Source organism: Tenrec ecaudatus, chromosome 10 (assembly GCF_050624435.1).
Source record: "Tenrec ecaudatus isolate mTenEca1 chromosome 10, mTenEca1.hap1, whole genome shotgun sequence".
In the NCBI taxonomy this organism is placed as follows: domain Eukaryota; kingdom Metazoa; phylum Chordata; class Mammalia; order Afrosoricida; family Tenrecidae; genus Tenrec; species Tenrec ecaudatus.
In genome coordinates, this window is record NC_134539.1 from 124,887,710 (window position 1) to 124,911,834 (window position 24,125).

General features: G+C 55.9%; 1 protein-coding gene across 3 annotated transcripts in view; it reads right to left on the minus strand.

Annotated features, from left to right (window-relative positions):
• The window catches only part of MSI2 (musashi RNA binding protein 2), a 424,558-nt gene that overhangs the window by 138,659 nt on the left and 261,774 nt on the right, over positions 1-24,125 (minus strand). For all 3 annotated transcript variants that reach the window (XM_075561554.1, XM_075561553.1, XM_075561555.1), the window contains exon 7: positions 4,485-4,533. In XM_075561554.1, coding sequence (XP_075417669.1) covers positions 4,485-4,533 — 49 coding nt within the window. The remainder of the gene's footprint in view (positions 1-4,484; positions 4,534-24,125) is intronic.

Sequence of the window (24,125 nt, forward strand, 5' to 3'; positions counted from 1 at the left end):
TGAGCCATCCACAGAGGGTAGGAAGCAGCAGAAGCTGGAAGTACGCCGGTGGTTGAAGGGGGGCAGTGGGAGGTGCCACACGCCTCTGGTCCTACCCTCCGTAAATGGAGAGCTTCCAGGGTGGAGGGAGACCATGGCTATTCCACACAGTCATCCGTGGGGGGCCCGCAGCCTGCTGTCCCCTGATTCTTTCTTCCCGGGCCTGCCTAAGGCCAGCGATGACCAGACCCACCAGGGATCCACGGTGACCCTGTGTGTCTTGAAGCAGAGTGGGCGCCGGAGGGGTTTCTGTGGCTTATCTTTCAGGTCTTCTGAGCACCTCTGGGTGGGCTCCAGTCGAGTCTCCTCAGCCTCTGTACCACCCAAGCAGTCCCCAGTGAGGCCGCAGCAGTCCTCGGGGAGGAAATGCAGATGGCCCCTGGGGCCTGGATGGGGAGCAGGGACAGGAGGCAGTTGCTGAGGGGCTGGGAGCAAGCCTCCTGCCCCAACCGCTGCCTTCCGGTGGGAAGCGAAGTGTGCTCCGTGGAACGCGGGGCTGCGGCTGAGCAGACCTGGCGCCCAGGGGCCGGGCTCACCCTGCGCTTCTTTTCTCCCATCAGCAGCTGGCACAGCGGCACGGACAACCAGGTGGTTCTCCAAGTGCCTGCAGGGAGGCTGGAGTCGCCACCCCCCACCCCAGCTGCCCAGAGGGGCTGGTGGTGCAGCTAGGAAGCTGGCGGGGCTTCTGGGCGAAGGGAGTGGCGGGCAGTGCCAGCCAGAGGTGTCCTCCGCTTCTGCTGCTGCAGCACGTTGCTCTCAATAGGATACCAGGGCCGGGACGCTGGCAGAGGGTACGGGACGGTGGGCCCAGGTGGCTGTGGGAGGATTTGATTTCCTTGTGCTTATTGTCTGCTTCCCAAATGCACACGTCCATCAGGCTGCAGGCCCTGGGCAACCCTGGCCACGCTGGGGATGTGTGCGTCTGTTGGGACATGGTCCTCCTCCTCCTTTTAAAATGTTTGCTCCTCCGAATGCCCCGCATCGCTGAAGGGTGACCCCCAACTTAAGCATCCAGCTCCTCAGCTGCTTGGAGAGCTGCTCTTTCCGCATACACAGGACACAACGGGGGAGCAAGAGAGCCAAGGAGGAGCCCGGGAGCAAAGGAGTGGATCAGGGCCTCTTGGTGAGGTCACGCTTCACACCTGCCACCTGCCTTCTTCCCTGTACTCCCACCCCCAACACACACACACAGACACATGCACACACACACACCCCACTGCGCCGCCGGCGTCAGGCAACGCCCTACAGACTGTGCTCACTTGGGACGGATTCCTCACACACCTGTGTTCGGCCACCCAGGATTCAGATGTAGTTATCATCTTACAACTCTTCCACATTAAGACAAGATCACTGCTGCTGTTGCTGTCAGGATGGGGGCCTGGTGGCTCAACAGTTATGTGTTGGGCTGCAGCTACCCACGTGGTCAGCAGTTCAAAACCACCAGCGTCCCCCTGGGAGGAAGACCAGGCTTTCTCTTGCGGTGGAGAGTGATGGCCACCCTCTTGTGCCTGCTGCCTTCAGTCCACCTTCCTCCCCCTCGTGCCAGCTCTTCTTTTCCACTCAGTCCAGCGATCCCACCCCACCCCTCTCTCTTCTCTGCAAAGTGCACACACCTGATGCCACCGTCTCCCATCCAGTCCCCAATTCCCCATTTTGAAGACGCAGTAGATGGACGCATGAGGAATTGCATTCTCAGGCACAGTCGGGAAGACACCCCTCCTGCAAGCCTCCCCCGCCCCCCAACTTGGCTCCTGCCACTCCTTCCGCAGCCGCCTGCCTTCTCTAAACAGCAGAGACCGACAGCCAGCACTGGAAACTGCTTCTAATCACAGGTGACAGAGGAATGTAAACAACACAAAGAACATCTAAATGCAAGGAAGCGCTGCTCCCTCTCTGCTTCCCTCCCCGGGGACACCCAGGCAGGGCTTCCTGCCTCCCCACCCCCAAGCTCCACTCCTCCTCCTACTGGGACTAGGAACCCCAAAACCCATGAGTTTCTGGGGCACCTCCTCGGACTCTACTCTCTCCAGGGAGTTCCAACATGCACGCCATCTTCCTCAGCGTAAGGCAATTCTAATGATTCTTTGAGGGGACGTGACTGAAAGTGAGGGTTCCCGTGCCCGAGAAGCGCACAGGCTGAAACACCCCACACGTCCTCTCAGGGAGTTCACAAGCCCCCGGTAAGTCCCGGTTGTAAAAACAGGGATGGGAGAATATGGATGGGCACAGAAGGAAATGCAAAGGACGGCACATGCCCCCGACAGCGAGGAGTCGCCAAGGCACTTCTGAGCCCGTGGTTTCTGCCCACCAGTCACGTGTTTGGGCTAACTGACAGGCTGCTGGTGCAAACCCCCTTGCTGCCCGTGGACACAGGCCCAGCGAGCTACTTCTGCTAAACAAACAGAAGCCAAACTGGCTGCCCTGCAGTTACCTCCAATTCAAAGCCACCCTACAGGACAGAAGACCACTGCCCGGTGCCTTTCCAAAGCTGTACGAGGGGGCGCCCCCCAAAACTGACACTGTGCTGACCGGAGCAGAGCTTTCATGGCACATCTTTCCCCGCGAGGTGGACATCGAGCAACTCACTCTGAGTTAGTGCACCCAGTGGCGTCACCTGGGAAGGTTCTCTCGGGTCACAGTGGGCTTTTTCATAAAAGCAGTTCCACTCAAGCCTCATCTTTGTGATGGCTGATTTGGGAGAACAGCGTGCAGCTGTGAAATTCTGTTTCCTGATGGGAAAATTGCTGCAGAGACTGTTGTGATGTTGACCACGGCTTCCAAGGACAGCGCTATGAGGAAAACTCAAGTGTACGAGTGGCTTTCTCGTCTCCAAAAGAGGTGAAATGTCACGTGGGGCACGATCTGGACTATCTAGGCACTCGGGTCAGCGAATTTTATGGAAAGATTTGGGAATGAGAAGGACCACTGAGAACTTTGTGCCTCGGGTTCTGACTGACCAGGAAAAGGAGGTTCGGCTGGAGACAGGCCGTGCTTTGAAGGAACAGCTCCGAAGCAACCAGACTTTTTTCCCAAGGTCATTGCTGACGGTGCTATTCTTACGGCCTCCACAGCTAACATCAACCAAGCCAGTGGAAGAGACATCATCACCTTGCCAACAATAAAAGCTCAACAAGTGAGATCAAAGATCAAGACGATGCTCATTTGTTTTTTGATGTGAGGGGGATCGTGCATTTGGAGTTTATTCCACCAGGTCAGACTGTTAATCAAGCTTTCTATTTAGAGGTTCTGAAAAAAACTGTGTAACAAGTATGAAGCAAAAAAAGGCTTGATTTGTGGCAGAAGGGACCTGCTTTTGCCACCATGGCAATGCACCTGCTCACGGAGTCATCTCAGTGCACCCGTTTTTGACAAAAAAACAGCATGCTTCTCTTGCCCCATGCACCTTACTCACCTGACCTCTCTCTGTGTGACTTATTTTTGCTTGCTCAAATGAAAAGGGACATGAAAGGACAGCGATTTGGAAATGAAGAAGAGGCGAAGAAACACACAATGGAGGTGCTGTCAGCCATCCAAACAGATGAGTTTGGAAGATGTTTCCGAGAATGGAATCACAGATTTGACGAATGTATTAAGTGTCATGGAGAGAACTTTGGAGGGAATAAGTTGTTTTGTAAAAACAAAAAAATTTAACTAAATGCATAACTTTTGGTGGGGAAATCTGTTTTTTGGGGGTACCCCCTCGTATAATGGTTATGAAAGCACACTGCCACATCTTTCTCCTTGGAGTAGCTGGGGGCTCATGTCACCACCCTGTTGGCTAGTGTGGTTGTTGTTGTGAGGGACCACCGAGTCAGTTACGACACATGGCGACCCCTCACGACTAAGCCTGGCACTGCCTGGTTCCATGGGCGAGCCCATTGTTGCAGCCGCCGTGTCCATCCATCTTGTTGAGGGCCTTCCTCCCTCTCGCTGCCCTTCCACTTGACCAAACAAGAGTACTTGACTGCTATGCCAGCAGGGACAGCCTACGGGGCAGCGATGCGCTGTCACACAACTGCTCCCTGGGCATCAATTCCAGGGCACCCGGCAGCAGCAGCCATCTCCATGCACTGTGCACAAACGCCATTCATTCTTCAGATGGACAATATGCTTCTAAAGCCACCTCCTTCCGTGCCAGTGGAGAACGCCACCGAGTTACTGCCATGACTAATTCCCACCTGGGTCACTTAGCGCAGGACTAAGGGGGGCAGGATTAGAATGGTAGATCTGATGCATGCGAGGCGTGGCCGCGATACAGAAATGGCATTCCTTGCCCGACATACAGACCCCTTGTGCCTTGTGGCCCTCTGTGGACACAGATCTCTGGCACACGACCACCCCGACCCCAGGACACTGGCGGACGTGACACGTTCGAGCTGTGTCTTTGAATGACTGTGACGGGGGCTGGGGAGAGACGGCGCGCCGGCTGGCTCCGGAGCTCTTACCTCGGTGCCTGTTGGTCGTCTTATCAAACATCAGCATCGCGTCCTCTACCTGCAAAACAAACACAGAACAGGGACTGCTTCAGTCATCCGAAAAACCTGTGCGCAACACTGTCTGCACGGTCTGTGTGTGTGGTGTGTGTGTTGTCTGTGTGTGGGGTGTCATCTCTGTGATGGAAGCAAAAGCGGCTTATTAAAGATAATTAGAATATACCAAAAGGTAGAAGTCCAAACCATCACCTTTCTTTCTGCCTAGTGTAACCACAGCCATCAAGCTGATGCTGACTCGGAGGGGCCCCACAGGGCTTTCTGAGGCTGTAACTCTTTAGGGATCCAGGCAGCCTCATGCTCTCAAGGGACAGCCGGGGGCGGAAGGCTGGGGGTGTTGACCTGCCACCCCACTGGTGAGCAGCCCCTTGCTTCCTCTAGAGTGCCAACAGGGCCCTTTGAGAGCTCAGGGAGCTCATACTCAAGGAGCGGGGTTGGGCTCTCGCTATCCCCCCTCATCTTCCTCTAGGACCCCGGCCTTCCTGGGGGGCAGCTATATTGCGGGTGCTCGCCCTCACCAACCAGCTAGCCTCCTGGAGAGAGTACCAGGTATGGCCAGGTGAGCAGCCTGGTCTTGTCATTCACTTTGAGCCCAAGGTTAGCCATCCAAATACAAGCCACTCCATGTCATTGGGGGCGGATAAAGTCCCCGCCGCTACATCCCACTCCGGAGGGTTCTGGGCTTGGAGCGACTGCTGTGGGCTGTGGGGCTGGGGAGGACCCGACACCGTTCATGTGAACGCACAGGCTCCCAGAGGAGCTGAGGGCCTTGCTCGATGCCAGCGAGAGGAGGGATCGTAAGCTGTCCGTGCCTCATTCCTCCCAGACTCCCGTCTCAGAAGGAGAGGGCCGGAGGACAAGGAGACGCAATAAAATTCACTTGAAATGGGGCTTCCAGACAAATCGAATCTGTGGTTCTCAAAGCCTTCAAATCTAACAGGGAGAGAGGCAAAGTCGAGGTACAAACAGAAGGTGGGCGAGGTGGGGGCTTGGGGCGGGCAAGCCAGATGTAAACCTCAAAGGGACTGGGGCAGGGCTTAAAAATCCCTTCTAGAGTCAGCCCCCCCCCTTTGTTGCTAAGCAACCGAGACTGAACAAGCGGGCTCCTGGGGCCGTCCCCTTCTGGCCCCTACTTCGGAAGTCAGTCCTGGGGGAGAAAATGGCCTTGTATGGTGTCTGCTCCGGCCTCCCCAGCACCAGGGTACCAGGAGATGGCCTGGCCCAGGGCTCCTTCAGCAGACCCCTCCCTGGGTGCCTGTCTCTGGACAAACTGCAGCCTGGCGGGCATGAAGCGCCCCCGCCCCCAAGCCCCCGCCGGGGCCACACGCTCAACAGCCGCTCCTGGAGAAACCGCCAGAAGACCAACTGGTCTGTTTGCACACAGCGCAGTCACACTTGTGCATATGGAACCCCAGGCGCAGATCCTGGGAATCGCTAAGAGTCGGCGTGCCTGGGGTGCGCGTGGGTAGCGGGGTGAAGCTGCTGGGTGTTGTGCAGGTAAATGTGACATCTGTTTCAGGCCCCTCTCCAGGTTTTCTTAGATGTTTGCCAAGTGCTTAGTTTGAGCTGAAAATGCCCAACAGCGAGGGAACACCGTCCCCCCCTCCCCCCCCCCTGTGTTGGCCATGTTTGGGCACAGCAAAGCAGGTCTCCTTAGGGCACACACATTCTGGACAGAAGAGCCATGTTTTCAAAAGCCCCCTGTTTGGCAGTGCGCCTGCCCCTTGCTCCCCCTTCCGGGCTCGGCCCTCGCCCGACCCTGGGGAGCGTGGCTGAGAAGACGTGTGGACGTTTTTCCGACACCCACTGTTGTGGCGGCTACAACGCTTTCCACTCGTCTCACTCGACAATGGGGCCCGCACCGAACAGATAGAGGGCGCGTCCCCTGAACACGTGACAAAATAAACGCCTAAGCAGTGACCAGGGAGGAAAGGGGGGTTAACATGGATACATCCCAGTGCTGGGGTGGGGGTGAGGGTGGGGATGGGACTTTTCAGCAATTGCAAAAGACGCATTAATTCAGAGACACCACCAGCGCCACGGAAATCTGGCAGGACAGCAGGGGCTGAAACCAGAAGAAGGAATATACAAAGAGGCAGTCAGATGAAAAACACGGCCCCGTGGATGGGCTGGGTTCTCACGGTTCTACGTGAGCCCAACACAAGAGGCCTGTGTGAAGCTGTCGGGTGCGGGGAGCGAAGAGGCGCAGTCAGGGTTACTGGCATTCCACCCGGAAAAAGATACCGTTCTCTCACTCACACGTGCACATACACACAGCCCCGCTAGCTGGCTGGGCAGAGTCATGAAATGCATGTGAGCTAGACCAAGGTCAAGGAGGCTTGGGGACACACATAGTAGAACCCTTGGCTACTACCTAGTACCCAAAAGGTGGGTGGTTCACACTCACCCCCTGTGGGGTTCTTCTGAAGAAAGACTGGTAAGGTGTTTCCATAATGGCTTACAGTCCTGGGAGGGGGGGGGGCAGGTCTGCTCTGCCACACAGGGTGGCTGTGAGTTAGAATCCATGCAGAGACCCCCCCACCACACACACAGCTATACCAAAGCATCACCCAGGGTCTGGGAGGAACCCACAGACTGACGGGAGCTGGACACGGGTTTTTTCTGGCCTCAGGTAGAAAACACAGATGTTGTTCATGGCGGCCACGCTGATTGCCGACCCTTGTTTGCATATGAGAAGAACGTGGTGTGGGGTTTTCAAGGCCGTGTCCTTTCAGAAACAGACCACCAAGAGGCCTCTGGGTGGGTCTGAACTGCCAGTCCTCACCCGGGGACTCCAGAAAGCACCACGAGCCCTTAGGAAGTGTATTCTCCCGGTCTACGATCGACGCACATATGAGACAGACTATGCAGAGGTCTGGATAATTACTGAGGTCTCTAACGATATGGGGTCCAGGGAGACTGGCGGCATTCACCACCTCACATCTCCCCACTTGCTTAATGTCACCGCCTTCGCTCCCAAGAGACAGTGTCTATTCCACAACCAGTAGAATCTGGACTTTGGCCGGCTATGGCCACTGAAGTGAAGTGGAGAGAAGACGGTGCCCGTGCGGGCCTGGCCAGGAGAGGAACACAGGTTTGTGTGTTCCTCACGTCCCCTCTTGCACCTTGGCCACCACTGGGAGAAGGATGTACGCAGGCTAGAGATACACAGAGCAGAGGCGCGTTGGCCACTAGTCAACTCCGAACATGTGAGCCCAGAACCACTGGAGGGGAACAAACACTGATGAGAAGCCACCGAGGTGCCAGCACCCTTTGCTACACAGCCCTCTTAGGGGGAGCGGTAACTGGTACACAGTCCTGTTCCCAGCTCACAATCTCTTAGATCGTACACATTCTCAAATACTACTGGGGCGTGAACCAAGGCGAGAGATGGGGTGGACGCCGGGAGAGTGCTGAGGGGCTCCCTGGACTCTCAGTTTCACATGCTAAATGGAACACTGTCTCAGGGTGTGGAGAGGGCGCTCCCGCACCCCTCCCAGCAGCAAGGTTCCAGAGATGCTGGAAGCGCCAAGAGAAGCTGGCAACTCGGTCGCTCCTCACTCAATGAGCACCAGGAAGATCAGCAATAATTAACACTCAAGTCAGTGGGTGATGCCTCTCTAATCCTAATTCATTTAATGAATGAGCGAACTCTCTCTAGAATGCGTCAAAAGATTTATTGGGAGCCAGGCATTCTTGCCTGGGCGATTTCAGAAGTCGCCAGATGGGGTTGCCTGCAACCAGGTGAGACAGAAGCAGCACAGGCCACGTGCTAGCCGAACAGAAGGGAACATCACGATGGACGGACACGGGGATCAAGTGAGGTAAAAAGTTCTGCTCGGCCAGTTGGCTGGCCAAAGGGTGGAATTCCAGAGTACGCCCCCAGACCACTGCACAACCCTGTGCTCATGGAAAACCACAGAGACAGAACGGGGCGCTGCTGGTGGTGACGTGGCCGGAGCTGGGAGGCCGAGCTGCACCCAGGAGGAGGAGCTGGGTTCCCCTCCCAGGTCCGTCCAACTTCAGCATCTCACGGAGGACAAGCCACCTTCTTTGTCTGTCCCTCGTTTCCCATTTTCAACTGTCTGAGAGGCCAGCGAGGCTCCATCTGGAGACACCTCCATCAGCCTTGAATGCCAAGAGGGGCAGCAGAGGCTGCTGGGGCAGCGACTGGAAGCACCATCCTATGGCTCCTTCACAAGCTGTTCCAGGAGGAAGTGCCCGAGCCTTTCTGTGGCCAAAACACGCCTCTGGAAATTTCCAACCCTCTGGAGGGATACCAAGCACATGGTACCAAGCATTTCCCCAGAGCCCTAAAGGATCTGTCAGACACAGAGGAGGAGGAGGGGAAAGAGAGGGACTCTACTCTTCAACAAACGCCCTTGCCTTTCTAGCTTCGTGCTCCCACACAATCACTTGGCTTAAATTAAACTATATTGGTTTAAATAAACACCCGCCAAGGCGATACCATGGCACTACACTGCACAGAGCTGAATGGGCCTCGTGATGCTCAAAACATTCCCGGAGCACTGGAGGCGGAGTGGGGATTCGCACACCGTCGTGACACGCGCGGCCTGGCACTCGGGCAGGCACCGCTCTGCAGTGTCTGCAGTGTCTCCCAGTCAACAGCGCACAACCAAGCCTGCACCCACTGTCACCCTCAGTATGGGGTCCCTGGTGGCACACATGATTAAGCGCTGGACCACTCACTGAGGGACTGGCTGTCCAAACCCAGCCAAGGGGAGACTGCAGACAGGACGGAGATCTGTTTCTTAAAGGTCATTGCCTTGACCCTGCTCTGGCATCCTCAGTCACCGACTGCAACTGCCGTACATCCTAAGGTTTATCGAGAAGGCTTTTCCGCGTGACCCAAGAGTGGCCTTGCACAGAGTGAGGGTGGTCTCTCTTGAGTCACTGCCCACATGGAAGGAGGGAGCAGCAGCAGCAGCAGGCTGGAAAGCCCATAGGTTCATACTGGATCCTAGATCGGTGGTTTTCAGCCTTGGCTGTTCACAAGAATCACCCAAAGAGCTTTTCAAATGCCTGGTGCCATCGCCACACCCCCGACCCATGACATCAGCTCCTCTGGAGGTGGGGGGGCCCAGCAGCGAGTTCCTTAAAGTTCCCCAATGCTTCTGGGGCACAGCCAAGGCCTGAGAGTCACTGCTCTGCACAGCTGAACATCTCTGCCTGACTGGAGCCTTAATCACAGTGTGTGTGTGTGTGCACTCGAAATAAAACGGGCATTAATTGGGCCTCTGGCTGCCTGGAAACGGGATGTCAACCCCTCGCCAAAAACCAGGATCCACAGGCTCCCTGCCGAGTGCCTTTCTTGCAGCGGCCTCAACCCTCGATACATCCAGCACAGCCAACGTTCCATCCTGGAAGGAGCTCAGAACGGCCAGAAAGGAAACACAGGATGTTCTCCTGGGCGGTACCTTAAGAAGCCCCAGCAAAACCATGAACCCCCCCCCCCACCCACAAGCTCCACCATATTACTATTCCATGGCTGCTCATTCCATCCCAGGAGACAGGGAGACTACTCATTCTCTGAGCCTTGGTTTGGTTTACTCACTGGCTGTCCCAGAGCTGGCCAGGACCGGGTCCAGGTTTTATAAACCCAAGCCTCACGGTGCCAGCCCTTCATCTCAGAGTCTCTCCATCACCCCCTTCCAAAGGGGATGCCAGCTTCCCATGATGCCCCCCATGGCTGCCAGGTACCCTTCTGCTTCTTGCCTACAGTGCGATGGTGCTAGTGTGCATCTAGCTGGCCCTGTACTAGCGACCTTTGCTGGCTGGAGACAGAAAGGCATACCGACTTGGCTTTGTTTCTCAGGAGCTCCTCCTTAGGAACCCCGCGGGCAGAGGCATACACTCAACCCAGACGCTAACGGAAAGATGCTCTGCTGAAGCCCAGCCTGCAGTCCTGGGGGAGCAAGCCCTGGCCATGTGCTCCCCTAAAGGGTGCAGCTGAGCAAACACACCCTATGGGGCAGCTCTGCCCGGTCCCATGAGGTCGCTGGGTGTCAGAGGCAACCTGCAGGCACCACCACCACCAATCTCATCACAGAAGACCTGCAGGCCTTCCTGGGGCCACACTATGCCATCCCCACCGGCAGGAAGCTTTCTTCACCACTTCCCTACTTTGAAATATTTTTTGTGGGGGAAGGCCATGCCATCTCCTGACTTCATCTAATCGAGGAACCACCTGCACTTCTCTGGCATGCGGCTGCAACAAGGAGCGCAAACCGAGGTGTCGCCGTGAGGCTGGCACAGGGCTGGTCGCCGTGAGTTGCGCCCGACCGCAGGGCACCCAGCAGCTACAGCAACGACGGCCTACAGAGATGGCCTGAGAGTGCATGAGGGTGCTGGATCCCAAAGCCCCAGTGTCTCCCTGCTTGTCCGTGGTCACAGAGCAGGGACTGGCGAGGGGTCCGAAGACTCCACCAAAGCACAGCCCATGCTGAGTGTGAGCGCGCTCCAAGAGCTGTGTGTGCTTTCCTTCTAGAATGTTCGGAAGGCGTAGGTGGTGGCTACGACCTAATGCACAAGACGCCGTCTTCGTAACCGATATGGGCGCACTCGGCCCCCTCCTTCCTGACAGTCTTCTTGGTAAGCACACAGTGCACGCACACACATCACATAGGCTTCCCCCACCTAAACCACACACCCCCATCAGGAGCCACATCCACGCTGTGCGTCTTCCCACTGCAAACTGCCACCCTCAGAGGCATGCAGCCCAGACGTCAAGAACCCAGGTGCCCTTGGGAGCCAGTCCAAGAAGCCCTTGCTCCAAACGAGGGGTGGGCAGCAGAGCTGGGTGGGGGCTCCTTCTGGCTGTGTGAAAGTTGCATTGAGGGGTGCAGGCAGAGCCCTGGGCTGCAGCAGCCCCTTGGGGCCTGGAGGATGGGGCAGGGGACTCCCTCTGGGGGTATCGGAGCTAGGGCTGGGCAAGGAAGGGGTGGGTGGGAGAGGGGCTTGGAGATGGCTAGCGCGTCGTGTTTCAGGAGAAGCAGTTGGTTCTGGCAGGCTTGACAGCTGTCACACGGAAATGGCATCTGGGCTAAGGGCCTCTTGTGTGAGCTCCTTTGAGTGGTGGCTGCTGAGCCCTGGAAATGCAGGCCCTTCCCAGCCCGGCCGGGGCATGTGTCTGTGCGTGCGTGCGTGCGTGTGTGCATGCATGCACTCCTGGGGGGGTGGGGGTGAGCCAGGCAGGCTGCCTAATGTCCCCCGCCCGAGCCTCTCCCAATCAGGCCTCACCCACCGTGAAAAGGCCCAAACCTGCCAGCTCCGGAGGAGACAGGCGAATCATTAGTGAGGCACTGATGTGCCGTAACACTCTTGCATTCCCATTAAACAAATACTAAACTGCTAATTGCCGAAATAGATCTCCATGACTCTGACCAAACCGGGGAGGGTTTATAATTACCAAGTGTGAAAATGCGCAGCCTGTAAATAGCCATCTCATCTGTCCTAATACGGGCTGATATTGATGGGCATGAAATAAACATCAGGACCGAATGGAAAACTCATCCCCATCTCCCGTGGCCAAGGCAATCTTGGATGTGACAGGCGTAGCTGCAGCCCTGTGCTTGGGGTGGGGGTGGGGGGAGGCGGGCGCGAGGGGAGCAGGGCGGTTTGCAGGCTGGCCAACTCCATCCCCCAGGGTCATGAAGCTCCATTTTCTGGCGGGAGCTAGGGAGCGAGAAGACAGCTTGGGGGGCAGGGCTCCAGAGAGCTTGACCCCAACCCTGACAGACTGGCTGGTGAGCATGGAGATGGGGTGGGGTAGGAGTGGGGAGGTCCCACACTGGTCCATTAGTACACACACACACCAAATAAACTCACTGCCATCCAGTCACTGCTGACTCTCAGTGACCTTCTTGGACAGGGTAGAACTGCCCCTGTGAGTTTCCGAGACTTCGACTCTTTAAGGAGGTAGACAGCCTTGGAACAGCTGGTGGTTTTGAACTGCCGACCTCTTAGCTAGCAGCCCAGTGCATAACCACTATGCCACCGGGGCTTCTGTAGAACTGGTTGCCAAAGGTTTTCAGTGGCTAACTTTTTTGGAAGTTGTTGGTCACCAGCACCTGCATTCAAGGCACCCCTTAAAATTCACTCACTGGCATGGAGTTGATGCTGACTCACAGCGACCTAGTGAGAGAGTAGAATGGCCCGTGTGAGTTTCCTACACTGTAACTCTGTATGGGAGTAGAAAGCCCAGTCTTTCTCCCAAGAAGTGCTGGTGGTTTGACCTGCTGACCTTGCAGTTAGCAGCCCAGCACTGAACCAAGATGCCACCTTGTCCATTAAGCCAACGCATATTAGGACTCACAGCCTTTATGTATGAATCGTTGTGGGACTGCGCTCTATGGGACTGCCCATGTGGCCATTCAGAGGTCAATCAACAGGCCTGTGTACCTCGACTCTGGGTCACTTTGAACCATCAATCTTTTTTTCCCAGTTGGTAACAAGGGCTTAACCCTTTAGAATTTGAGTCTGGACTGCCCCTCAATCTTTTTGACCCCTCCATGCCACGGGGACTCTGGGGAGGGGTGCAGGGACGAGCCAAAGGTCACAGGGACCATCACCCAGGCCCTCTCTCTATCCCAGCCTCTGCAGGTACCAGCCAGCCTGTGATTCTGGAAAACCCAGCCTGGGAGGGAAAGTCTGCCGCGGAAGGAAAGAGGACGTTCCACTGGTCTCCGGATCACAGACTGGAGAGTTTGTTAGATGCAACACGGGGCTCGCTGCTCCATTTCCCACCCAGCACAGCTTGGAACCCCTTATCCAAGGCTCTTCTGAACACTTCCTGGAGCTTCCAAGTCTCCCTGAGGTGAACTGCTCGGGCTGTCAGAAGTTGGGAATAGCCGCTCCCTGGGATCCACTCTCTGCTGGCTCAGCACCACCATGCGAGAGTCTATGCACGCATTCTGACGGTGCCGGGCCCGGAATCGGACGCCATGCAGCGGTCCCCACGAGGTTCCTACGGAGCCTTTCTTGCTGTCAGAGTTTCCTGTTCCTTCTCCTTCCCAGGTGGGCTGAGAGCCAGTTGGCCCTGCTCCTTCGCCCCCAGAGCCACCCTCAGGAACCCAAGGCCTAAGACCCCGCCCCGGGGGTTGTTCCATCCAGCCCTGGACCTTATCCTTTGCCTCCAGTCAGCAAAATAAAGGCAGGCTGATTCTGAAAGCAACACTTCCTGGTGGCTGCTGAAGTTCCGGAGCATCTTCGCTGCTGACAAGGGGGCTTGGCAAGGCGGTTTCTTGCTCAGCGCAAGATGATCATAAACCCTGTGAGCTGAAAAGGGCCAGGAGGGTAGGAGAACAACCCACCCACTCATTTCCCACAGGGACAGACTGGCTCTATGTGGGTGGACTTGGGAAGATCCCAAGGGTGGTGTCAAAGGCACTGGTGTGGCCCCACCTGTCCCAGATTCACACCCTATGGACGCATGAGAATGGCAGAGCTTCCAGAGGCAGCCAGGTCCTTGTCTGTCTGTAAAAGAGGTGTTGGAAGAGGTTTGCTCCCCACCCCACCCCACCCCCTACCACCCAGTCTGAAGCAGTCTGAACGAGCGGCATAGGAGAGCACTGGACAGTGGTAAAGGGCTGCCCTAGCCCCTAGCCCTCGTTACCAATGCACACCCCTGCTCCTGGTGCCCACGGACTCGCAAGAGAGCTGGCGCCTACCACCTGAGATGCGATGCACAGCAACACAGAAACAGAGTGCGAGTGGGGGGGGGGGCGGAATGACAAACTGACTCTGCCACACATTTCAGCAGAGTGCAATCCATCGGGAGGGGTGCACCTCACCCTGCTGCGCCCCTTGCTGTGAGGCCTGCATAGAAACAGCGTGCCAAGAGATGGTATTTTGAAAACGCCAGGGGATTGGGCACACAAACTGGCACCGCCTAGAATGGAATGCCAGGCAAAACAACACACAGACAACCCCATGACCAAAATGCCACAAACCCACGCTGTCGCCCTCAAGTCCATTCTCACTCCCAGGGAAGTGACCCTGCTGGACAGCTGACCTGCCCCGCCGGGTTTCCAAGGCTGGGACCTTCTTGGAAGCCGATGGCCACCGTCTCCCTTCCCCAGAGCGCTGCTGGGCTTGAGACCGACCCCTCGGTGAACAGCGGAAATGCAGAACCACCGCAGCCCCGGGGTTCCTCTGAATGGAATTCTACTCACAGAATAAAGACATGAACTAGTGCTGTCCAATAGCAGGGGTGGGTCGTGCGCAGTTCCACGTTGATGGTGTTTTGAAGCGAGAAAAGGGTGGGGTTGGGAGACCCTGGAGGGGTGATGTGAGGAGGGAGGGACAGGGCGGTGGCGGCGGCGACTGTGTGGGTCTCCATGAGACAAAATGACCAAAAAGGGCCCGTGCACATGCGCACACCCGTGTCGGCCGGCGGGTGGGGGTGCACCGGCACGCCTGCCTGCTGAACCATGTGCCGTGGCCAGGGCACACACTACCGACGGTGGAAGGAAGCTAGGCGCGGTTAGTATGCGGCATGCTTTAACTTCTGTGCGTCCTGCGCTTTTTAAAAAGAGACCCTTTTAATCACCGAAGAAACACCCACTAGGTCACTCATTATTTCAAGAAACCCTGTGGCAGCTCGGTCTATAGTTCGAACAATAACGCCCGAATGCCTCTGGTTGGGATCTAGGAAGCATAGGGATGGTATGGGGGAAAGGTACCTGTGTGTTTCCTACGGCAGTGGCCTACAAGGAAATCTCCATTTGTACATAAGCAGCTGTGTTGGAGCCCCACTGCCTCACTCCCTTAGCCTTCCTCCATCCTCAAGAAGTATGCTATTTAGCTCTGCACACCCAGACCACCCACCAAAACAACACAGCAAAAGTAAGTGCTCAGTGCGAGCATGCTGATTGGGTTTCAGAACACACACACACACACACACACACACACACACACACACACACACACACCCCAAGTTCACACAGAGAAACAGTATCAAATCCAATTTCCAATTGTTTCTTATTGGTAAGCCATCAAAGGTTCCTTTCCATCTAATCCTTGACACCTAGAACTTAGTGTGTTGAAATATCTCCTGTAAGAAAAGCACGTGGGTGGTGCAGAAAGGCACTCATCAATGCACATCCGAATTGTCGGTCAGGGATGTTGACAGCATGATGGCTTTTGACCAGGGGCAGAGTGAGTTGGGGCTCTCTTTCCAAAGCAAGCCCCCCAGTAAGCATTGTACTGCTAACCGCAAGGTCAGCGGTTCAGACCCACCAGCAGCTCCATGGTGGAAACATGAATTGTCTGTTCCCATCAAGATTGACCAAACCTCAGAAGCCCTCTCTTGGATCTCTGTGAGTCCGTGGATGTTGTTGCTTTAAAGCCAGCATCCCTGGCATGTAGGTTGGCCTTCATGACCTTGGGGCGGGGGCAACCTCAATGACGGATAGGCCTTTTAAAGTTGGGGAGCCAGCTTGAGGCCGTGGCATGCCTTCTGCGGACCTCTGGGTTGGAAACCTCTGGCCTGCTCGTTTCGTCCACATGCGGATGAGATCCGTGGACACGCGCAGGTGCTGGCAGAATAACCACCACCCACTGCCTCCCCAGGCCAAGCCCCTCATTCAGCGAAGAAGGAAGGGAGAGAGGAAACACCTCCCGCCTTAAAACAAAAACAAAAAAAGCGCCAATTCAAGACGCTTCAAGACCCAACAGGCATGTTTTTCTTTCATTTATTTCTACATCAACACTGTGAAGGATAAGATCTTTCTCATTTCAAGAGCTGTCAATTTGTTTTAGTGCCATGGTTTTCATCTGTTTGAGGGAAGGGAGAATTACAAAGCAGGCAAATGAAATACAGCACGGCAAAACTAACATATTTTGGCGATTCAAATTGGGACCAGGGAAAAAGGAAATTAAACAAGGATGGCGGGCCACGAGCCCACCCGGCTCTCCCTCCCGGTGCTCACTTGATGACCGGGCAGGGGCGTCCAGGTCTTTGCTCAAGACCCAACTAGGTGCGGGACCCTAATTCTGCAAATCACGTGTATGTGTTGCACAACTTAGACATCAGTTTGCTTTCTGAAGCAGAAACAGCCTCCCCCTGCCCCCCAGCTGCTGGTAAACCATCAGGTGTTACTTTAAATACCCCTGAGAAATAACAGGAGCCAGCAGCATGTTCCCAGGGAGGAGTGCCGATCCTTCCCCATACAAATGAACACAGACGAAGGCCTGCCACATGCCAGGCGGGTGAGCCATCCTCCCCCGTCACACTCCGGGCTTCCATCACCAAACAAAAAGCCAGAAACCGGGGCCGGCCCCCGGCCAGGAAGGAGGCCCATTCTAACGGTGCCTTTTTAGACTCTGCAGGAGATCCGGCATAGCTGCAGAAGGCGCTGATGTAGCCCTGCTTTCGTGCAAGACAGGGCTGGGTCTTTCTGGGGATCGGAAAGCTGTAGCATGGCTCTCCTGTGCAAAGGAAGGTGACCGTGAAGGATTTATTTCAAAAGCAGGGCTGGTTTTCTATTGTTTTGGGGGCTGGGGGACGGGGTGGGGTGGGGTGGGATGGTGAAAGTTATATGACTTTAGAGGGTAAGGAAGAGTCATCTCTCAGTGGGGTGTTACCATAAAGAGGGGCTTGCCCACTTCCTCCTGCAGTCTACCTTTGCTGGGGGTGGTGCCTCATGGGGTTTTTTTCACTCGCTCACTGGCGCTTCTTTTTAGCTTTTGATGAAAGGGTCCTCGGTGACCTGTTCCGTCACTCCCCTTTCTCTGTCTCCAACCTCCTAAGTGCCCCCCGGCTGCCACTGCCTTCATGCTTGCGCACAGCTGGCCTGTCTTGGGTTGGAGCCAGACTGCGCTCCTCAGTCTCCGAGGGCTGAGCTCCTACGAGGAGACTGGACTGAGCTTGAACCTCCAATCTCTTGATTGGCTGCCAAATGTGTTACTTCTGGCTCCATCTAGGGGCCACTGTTAGGCTCCAGGGTTGGAGTTTTCTAAGAGGACCACAGGAACACCGGGGTCAAGCTGACTGTTGACCTCAGGTGGCTGTGTAGCACGTGGGAGCGGCCCTTGGTCATCACAGGTGAACCCCAAGGAGTGGGTCAGAAGCTGGGAGAGTCAGGAGAATCTGGGTCCTTGACCTGTGAAGGAAAGGAACCTACCCCAAGTTGGTCTCCAACGAGCACTGTCTGTGGCAGAACCCCAGCTGCTTGTGGGACTGTTGCCCTGCTTACGAGATGGATGGAGGCAGGACTGAGGATGGAAGACCTTGCTCGGTGACGGCTGACTGTGCCTCGGGTCCTCACCTCTAGGCTGCTACTCACTTCACTGGGCGCTGGGGCATGACCAGTGGCTGCAGAGCCCATCGCCACCCTTGGCAGCCCCGTGCGTGCCTGAGAACTGTGCTCCATAGAGGTGCAGTGGTTGTGTGTTGGGCTGCCAACCACCAGGTCAACAGCTCAAAACCACTCCAAGGGAGAAAGATGAGGCTTTCTACTCCCGTAAAGAGTTACAATCTCAGAAATCCAGGGGCAGTTCTACTCTGTCCTATCGGGTCGCTGAGAGTCAGCATCGACTTGATGGCAGTGAGTTTGTTGTTGTTGTTGGTGGTGGTGGTAGTGGTAGAAGAGGAGGTGGTGGTGGAGGAGGTGACGGTGGTGGTGAGGTTTGGTGCTGGTGGTGATGGAGGAGGTGGTGATGGTAGTCGTTGGGTATTGATGGTGGTGCTGGTGCTGGTGGTTTGGTGGTGGAGGAGGTTTGGTGTTGATGGTGGTGGTGATGGAGGTGGTGTTGATGGTGGTTTGTCAGAAGTGGATCTCTAGGCCTTCCCCAAAGTCACCTGGGTGGACTCGAACCGCCAGTCTTCAGCGAATCACCAAGGGTTAACTGTCTACACCCCCTCAGAGACTTTGGTCTGAGCATGGAGAACGGTGAACTCACTGCAGCATCCGGGCACCTAGGAAGAGCTAAATGGCTGTCATCGAAGATTATCTTCGCCTCAGCGGGTTGTTATGAAGCAAGGCCTGGCACTGTCCATTCTGCTGGAGGCCCTCCTTGCAGCCGGAGGTCAGCACCCAGGAAAACGAATACTCGCTCGTGGTACCAAGGAACGTGCCTGTGCTGGCCACGATCCCCAGCACGCTTCCAGCCCACCTGCTCTACGACCATGCTCAGCCACGAGACTTCAGACACTCAGAAACCCAGACAGAGACACCAACAGCCTGCTCAAATGGGAGATGGTTTCTGCGCCTTGCCATCAAGCCTCAACTAATATCATCTGCCTCTGAGTTCTATGGTGTGGTCCCCCTTTGGGCCAGACTCTGAATCCCAACACCACCGGCCTCAGTCCCTCATGGCACCTGCACAGCCAGGAGCTCCGGCCCTCACCTGCAGAGAAGGCGTCAGCCAGGTGTCCTCAGGCGACAACTACCTCAGATAACCCACCATCCCCTCCCTGCCCCTCTGCCTGTCCCAGCTCAAGGGGGAGGTGGGGGGGGGGGGCTGGACGAGCTCCTTTCACTCAGCAAACCAGGAACCCCAGACTTAAAAAGAAGCACATTACAGAATTCACTTTAAAAGGTTGTTTAATCAACACACATGAAATGTCTACCATATTAGGCATACCGAGTACACAAGTAAGACTGGATTCTTGCCCTTGAACTCTGAGTACAGGGGGCAGAGACCACCATCACATCACGCGTGCGCCGAGCACGAAGAACCGCTCCTGCAGAGCCCAGCCCTTGCTCAGCCCCTCGTGCACCAGGCTCGGGACACGCTCAGCAGGAACGACACTAACTCAATGCGTAAGCCCAGGACTGCCGTGGTTGGCAGCCGACGAGCAGATTCTGACTGCCAGAGACCGGTAGGAGGATGGAGTAGCTGCCCACAGGGTTTCCCAGGCTTCATCTCTATGGGAACACATCACTAGATCTTCTTTCCGGCAGAGCAGATGGTGGGTTTGAACCGCCAACCTTTCAGTCAGCAGTGGAGCCTAAAGCCATTGCACCACAAGGGCTTCTGGAGCCCAGGGCACAGAAGGGGAAGTCTAGGTGAGCCCAGAAGGGTGGGTCTCTCCTGAAGGGATGTCCCCAAGTTTTCAGAGGAACCCTAAGAGGGCATGGGAGGAAGGCAGAGACGCCCCCATGTTCCGTCTTTGTGGCAATCCCGCTCCCTACATAGGCTGTGGGGACTCACGTTGTCCGGCTGCTGTGGAGGAGGGGCTCGCCATGGTTCCCCAGCTGTCAGCGGCATAGCCGGGGTGGAGACTGCCTCCGCCTGGGAAACAGCGTCGGTCAGAAGCGAACAGGCAGGGACCCACAAGTCACCCACAAGCCTTTGCTGGGTCAAAGGCAACAGTCTGAGCAGGCAGGCCTCAGGCCCCACAGCCGAGAAGGCTCAAGATTCCCCTGGGACGGGCTGGGAAGAGAAGGCCCTAGCCCAGCTCCACCCGCCTCTCTCTGGTGTCTGGGGTGGGTGTAGGGTTTAGAGAACTGCGTCTACATGTGGCTGGGCGGATTACCTCTTATTCTACTATGCTCAATTTTCTAATCTATTCAACTCAAAAAAATCATTTTACCAGGGGATCGTACAAATCTTATCACAATCCATTCATCCATCCATTGGGTTCAGCCCATTTGTACATTTGTTGCCATCATCATTCTCAAAAACATTTGCTTTCTACTTGAACCCTTGGTATCAGCTCCTCATTTTTCCCTCCCTCCCTCACCTTCCCTCCTTTATGAATCTTGGATAATTTATATATTATTATTTCGTCTTACACTATCTTGAGTGTCACTTGCATTCTGGCTCTGGGCAGCTTTGCCCTCAGGCCTAGGGGACCAGGGTGTGAAAGCTCGCTCCTGCTGGAGGGCAGGTCCCCTGGGACCAGGTGTAAAAGCTCGCTCCTGCTGGAAGGTGCGTCCCCTGGGGCACAGTTCATGCTCTTGCCTCCTCTCATTGGTGGGTCATACTGGCCCAGCCACTTCGCCAACTCTCACGCATCGCATCAATGCCGACTCTCAGCGATGTCGAGGACAGGGTCAGACCGTGGGTTTCCAGACTAACTTTTTCTTCCTTACGAAATATCTGTAAATGACTTCTTTACTAAACATTTTTATTAGGACATAATCCAGACATCGTACAATTCAATAGCTCACAGCCATATCAAGAGGTGGTACACATTCACTCCCACATTTTCCAAACATTTTCTTCCGTCTTGTGCTCTTTGTTACCAGCTCCCCATTACTGCCCACCCATCTCCCCTGTCCTACCAGGAACCCTTGGCCAGTGATGCTCTCTATAGATCCATCCTGCGTTTCCCATACCGGAAAATATAGAAAATACCTAACAGAAAGACAAGACTGCCAACGAGACCAACTACGCCAGAGATGGGCCCCAGTTTGAAAGAAAACAAACTACTAAAAACCAGTGCACACTCAAGACGTGTCCAAAGGGGGAAAAAACCATCCAAGTCGGGTTTTCACTTTAACCCCGTCTTCATGGGAGTAGACAGCCTCACCCTTCTCCCGTGGAGCAGCAGGTGGCTTCAAACTGCTGACCTTGTGGTTAGTAACCCCATTTATAGCGATCCTAGAGGGCAGGGTAGAACGCCCCGGTGGGCTGTAACCATGGGAACAAGTCCAAGGGAAGTCACAGGTGGCTCCGCCCAGTCTGGACAACGGGTGGGTGTGGGGAGTGCGCCCGAGGGTCCGGGCTGATCAGAGCTCCGGCTACAGGACAAAGCAGGAACCTGGGTCAAGGGCAGCCGATTCTCCCAGGAGAGGGAGGGGGCGAGATGCTGAGGCAGGAGCAAGAGCGAGGGGAGCCAGGCGGCCTGCTCCCAGTCACAGTTTATGTGCTGAGCACGGACGCCGGAAAGCATGGAGCAGGCCATAAATCCATGTTTCAAAGGTATTTCCTGATGTACTTTGGACTGGTCCCAGACGAATCTAGCAGCCGTGAGAGCTTGGATGGCCTTTAAAATCAGGAAGCGGGCTGGGGACTGGGCATTGTTTACGACCTCGCACGGGTAGAGAGGGGTGCTGATGGTTGGCATCTTGCTACAAAACATGGGGCAGCAAGACGAAGGAGACATGTCCAGGACGGGAGCATCATCCCCACCACACTGCCTCATTGAGCGCTCCGCCCAGGGGCCCTGTTTCCCTCCCGCCTGGGGCTACCGGGCAGCCCCCGAAAGAAACCTGCAGAGACCCAGCCACTCGGAGCCTGTATGTGCGTCCTCCCTCCAAATGAGGATGAGGAGGTAGAAGACAAAGGAGCCATATGGGCAGAGAGACAGGGTGACAAATGGCCCCATTTAAAAAGGAATAGAGAAGTCAGGGTCAGGGACAGCGCACGCCGTCATGGCACCCACTGCCCCTGTCCCCTCCAGCTGAAGGGGAGCAGAAACACGTGCTCCACACCCCACGCCCACAGCGTGACTCCAACTACGAGGGACTTCCAGTGCTCCGAGGGGTTCCAACGCTCTGGCTTCTGCAGACAACACGGGCACGGCCTTCTCCTGCGGAAGCTGGGGCTCAGCGGCCGGCCTTTCCGTGGCCAGTGGAGCGCTCCATCGCTGCACCAGCAGGGCTCCGTGGACATCACCGAATGGACTATCACTCGGTCATAAAGCGGAAAGCTACCTGCGGACACAGGGGCCGGCCTGCAGCACAGTCTGCAGAGGGAAATAATTTCTGAAAGTGCACCATCCCGCACAGGTGGCGTGTCCAGAAGAGGCATGTGTGGAGAGACCAAGGTTATTCAGTCTTGGGGTGGTGGATACGGGAGGGGGGAGTTGACTGCTTAGGGGGCAGATTAGGAAATGGGCAGTGATCAGTGGTCGCCTGACATGCCCAACGTCATTCATGCCGTGAGATGGGCTGACGTGGTAGGTGCTTGCTCCGCGTCTTTTCCCCACCAGGGGAAGGGCAACAGCGAATGAAAACAACCGTTGGTTGATCGGGAGGTGCCGGGACAAGAGAAATGGAGAAGCCACCAACACAGGCAGGCACTGCCCTCCCAGCAGCAGCCTGAAGACCAGCTGGAAGGCCGAGGAAAGGTGCAGAGGGCACACGGGACTGCGTGGGGCCGGGGAGCAGTGGGGCTGGGGCTGCAGGGGGTGGGGGGGGCAGAGAAACTGGTGGATCCCAAGTGGCCTGGCTTCCTGGCATCCCATCCCCTTTGTGGGCCCGGACAACGCCTGGCAAATAAGTCCCCACAGAGCTCCCTCCCTCACGCCTCCTTTCCGCTTCAGAGAGAAATATTTAAGAGAAATGTTCTCCAGACAGCTGAAATTTCCCCCCTCGCCAGTCCAATTCCGTTATTTATCAGAATGCTTCTGAGAGGCTGTTTGCAGCCTTTCCCATGAAACAGTGTCACGGAGCTCTTCCGATTCATCTCCCGAGCAATTTCCAAATGCCAGCTCGTCAATTCTCCCCATCCGATAAAGTCACGGGACGCCCCATGTCTCAGAAGGGAAGACAGAGGCAGGGTGGCCCCAGAATCCCCAGCCGACTGACGTCCCGGGTGACTGACCGCCCATCAGACTCGGGGGCGCCTCTGGCCTGGAACCATTATCCACAGAAGACCACGTCACACCTCGCCGCTAAGCTAAGGGGGCTCTGACAACCGCTGTGTCTCCCAGACCACCGGGAACTCTGCTTCTTCAGCACTGTGGCCAGGTGTGTACGCCCCTCCCCCCTTTCACTATGCACTAGCTGCCATCAGCAGGTGCCTGAGTCCCCATTCTGCCTCCTCTTGGACAAGTCCTGCAGGCTCATTAGCATGTCCGTGCAACAGGGCCAGCACTGTCTCCCATAGCGTGTCAGCTCCCCAGGTCTGTCAGCTTTAGAACCAAAGCTTTACTTTGCAGGGCCACAGGCAGGTGATGGTAGGGTTTGAGAAGACCCAGGGTTGGCTTGTCTCCTCTCCAAGAAGGAGGCAGCTCTGGGCAGAAGTCTCGGCCAGCAGCATGTCACCCTTCAAGCTCTACTGAGGACCTTGAACTTCCGCCCTGGAATGGATTTTGCATTCATCACCTTAAAATTGAGATTTAAGGGCCCTGTCGTGTAGCAAATGGGCTGATCTTCCTGGGGGCAGGGTGAGGAAGAATGGACTGTCGGAGCAGATACCTTCACTTCTGTGAATCGCCAGCAGACAGGACTTCGATGGCCACGAGGAAACCGGGGATGGGGGTGGGAACAGAACGGGTGGAGGGACGGGGGAGCAAAACATGGAGGGTGTAACAGGGGAAGGAAAGAAGAAATGAATGAATGAATGAAACCTCTCTAGACTCCATACCCCTCAGATCTCAGTACTGCTCCACGTGGCTAACAAGAAGGAAAAGGGAAACTGGAGTGGACTTGGAGTCACTAGTGACATTCAAGTTCATCTCAAACCAAGTTCATTTCATAAAAAACAATGGTGTGCTGCGGGGACTTAGGAATGAAGGTGGCATGTAAGCCTGGGAGAGGGCACGGGTGACAGGGCCATGTGGGCAGTGTGGGCAGCTCCCAGGCCTTGGGGTGACCCAGCTCAAGGAAGGACTGGCCCCTCTGCCCACCAGAGGCTCCCTGTCCCAAAGCTGCCAGCCAGTAACTATCCACAGGGGAG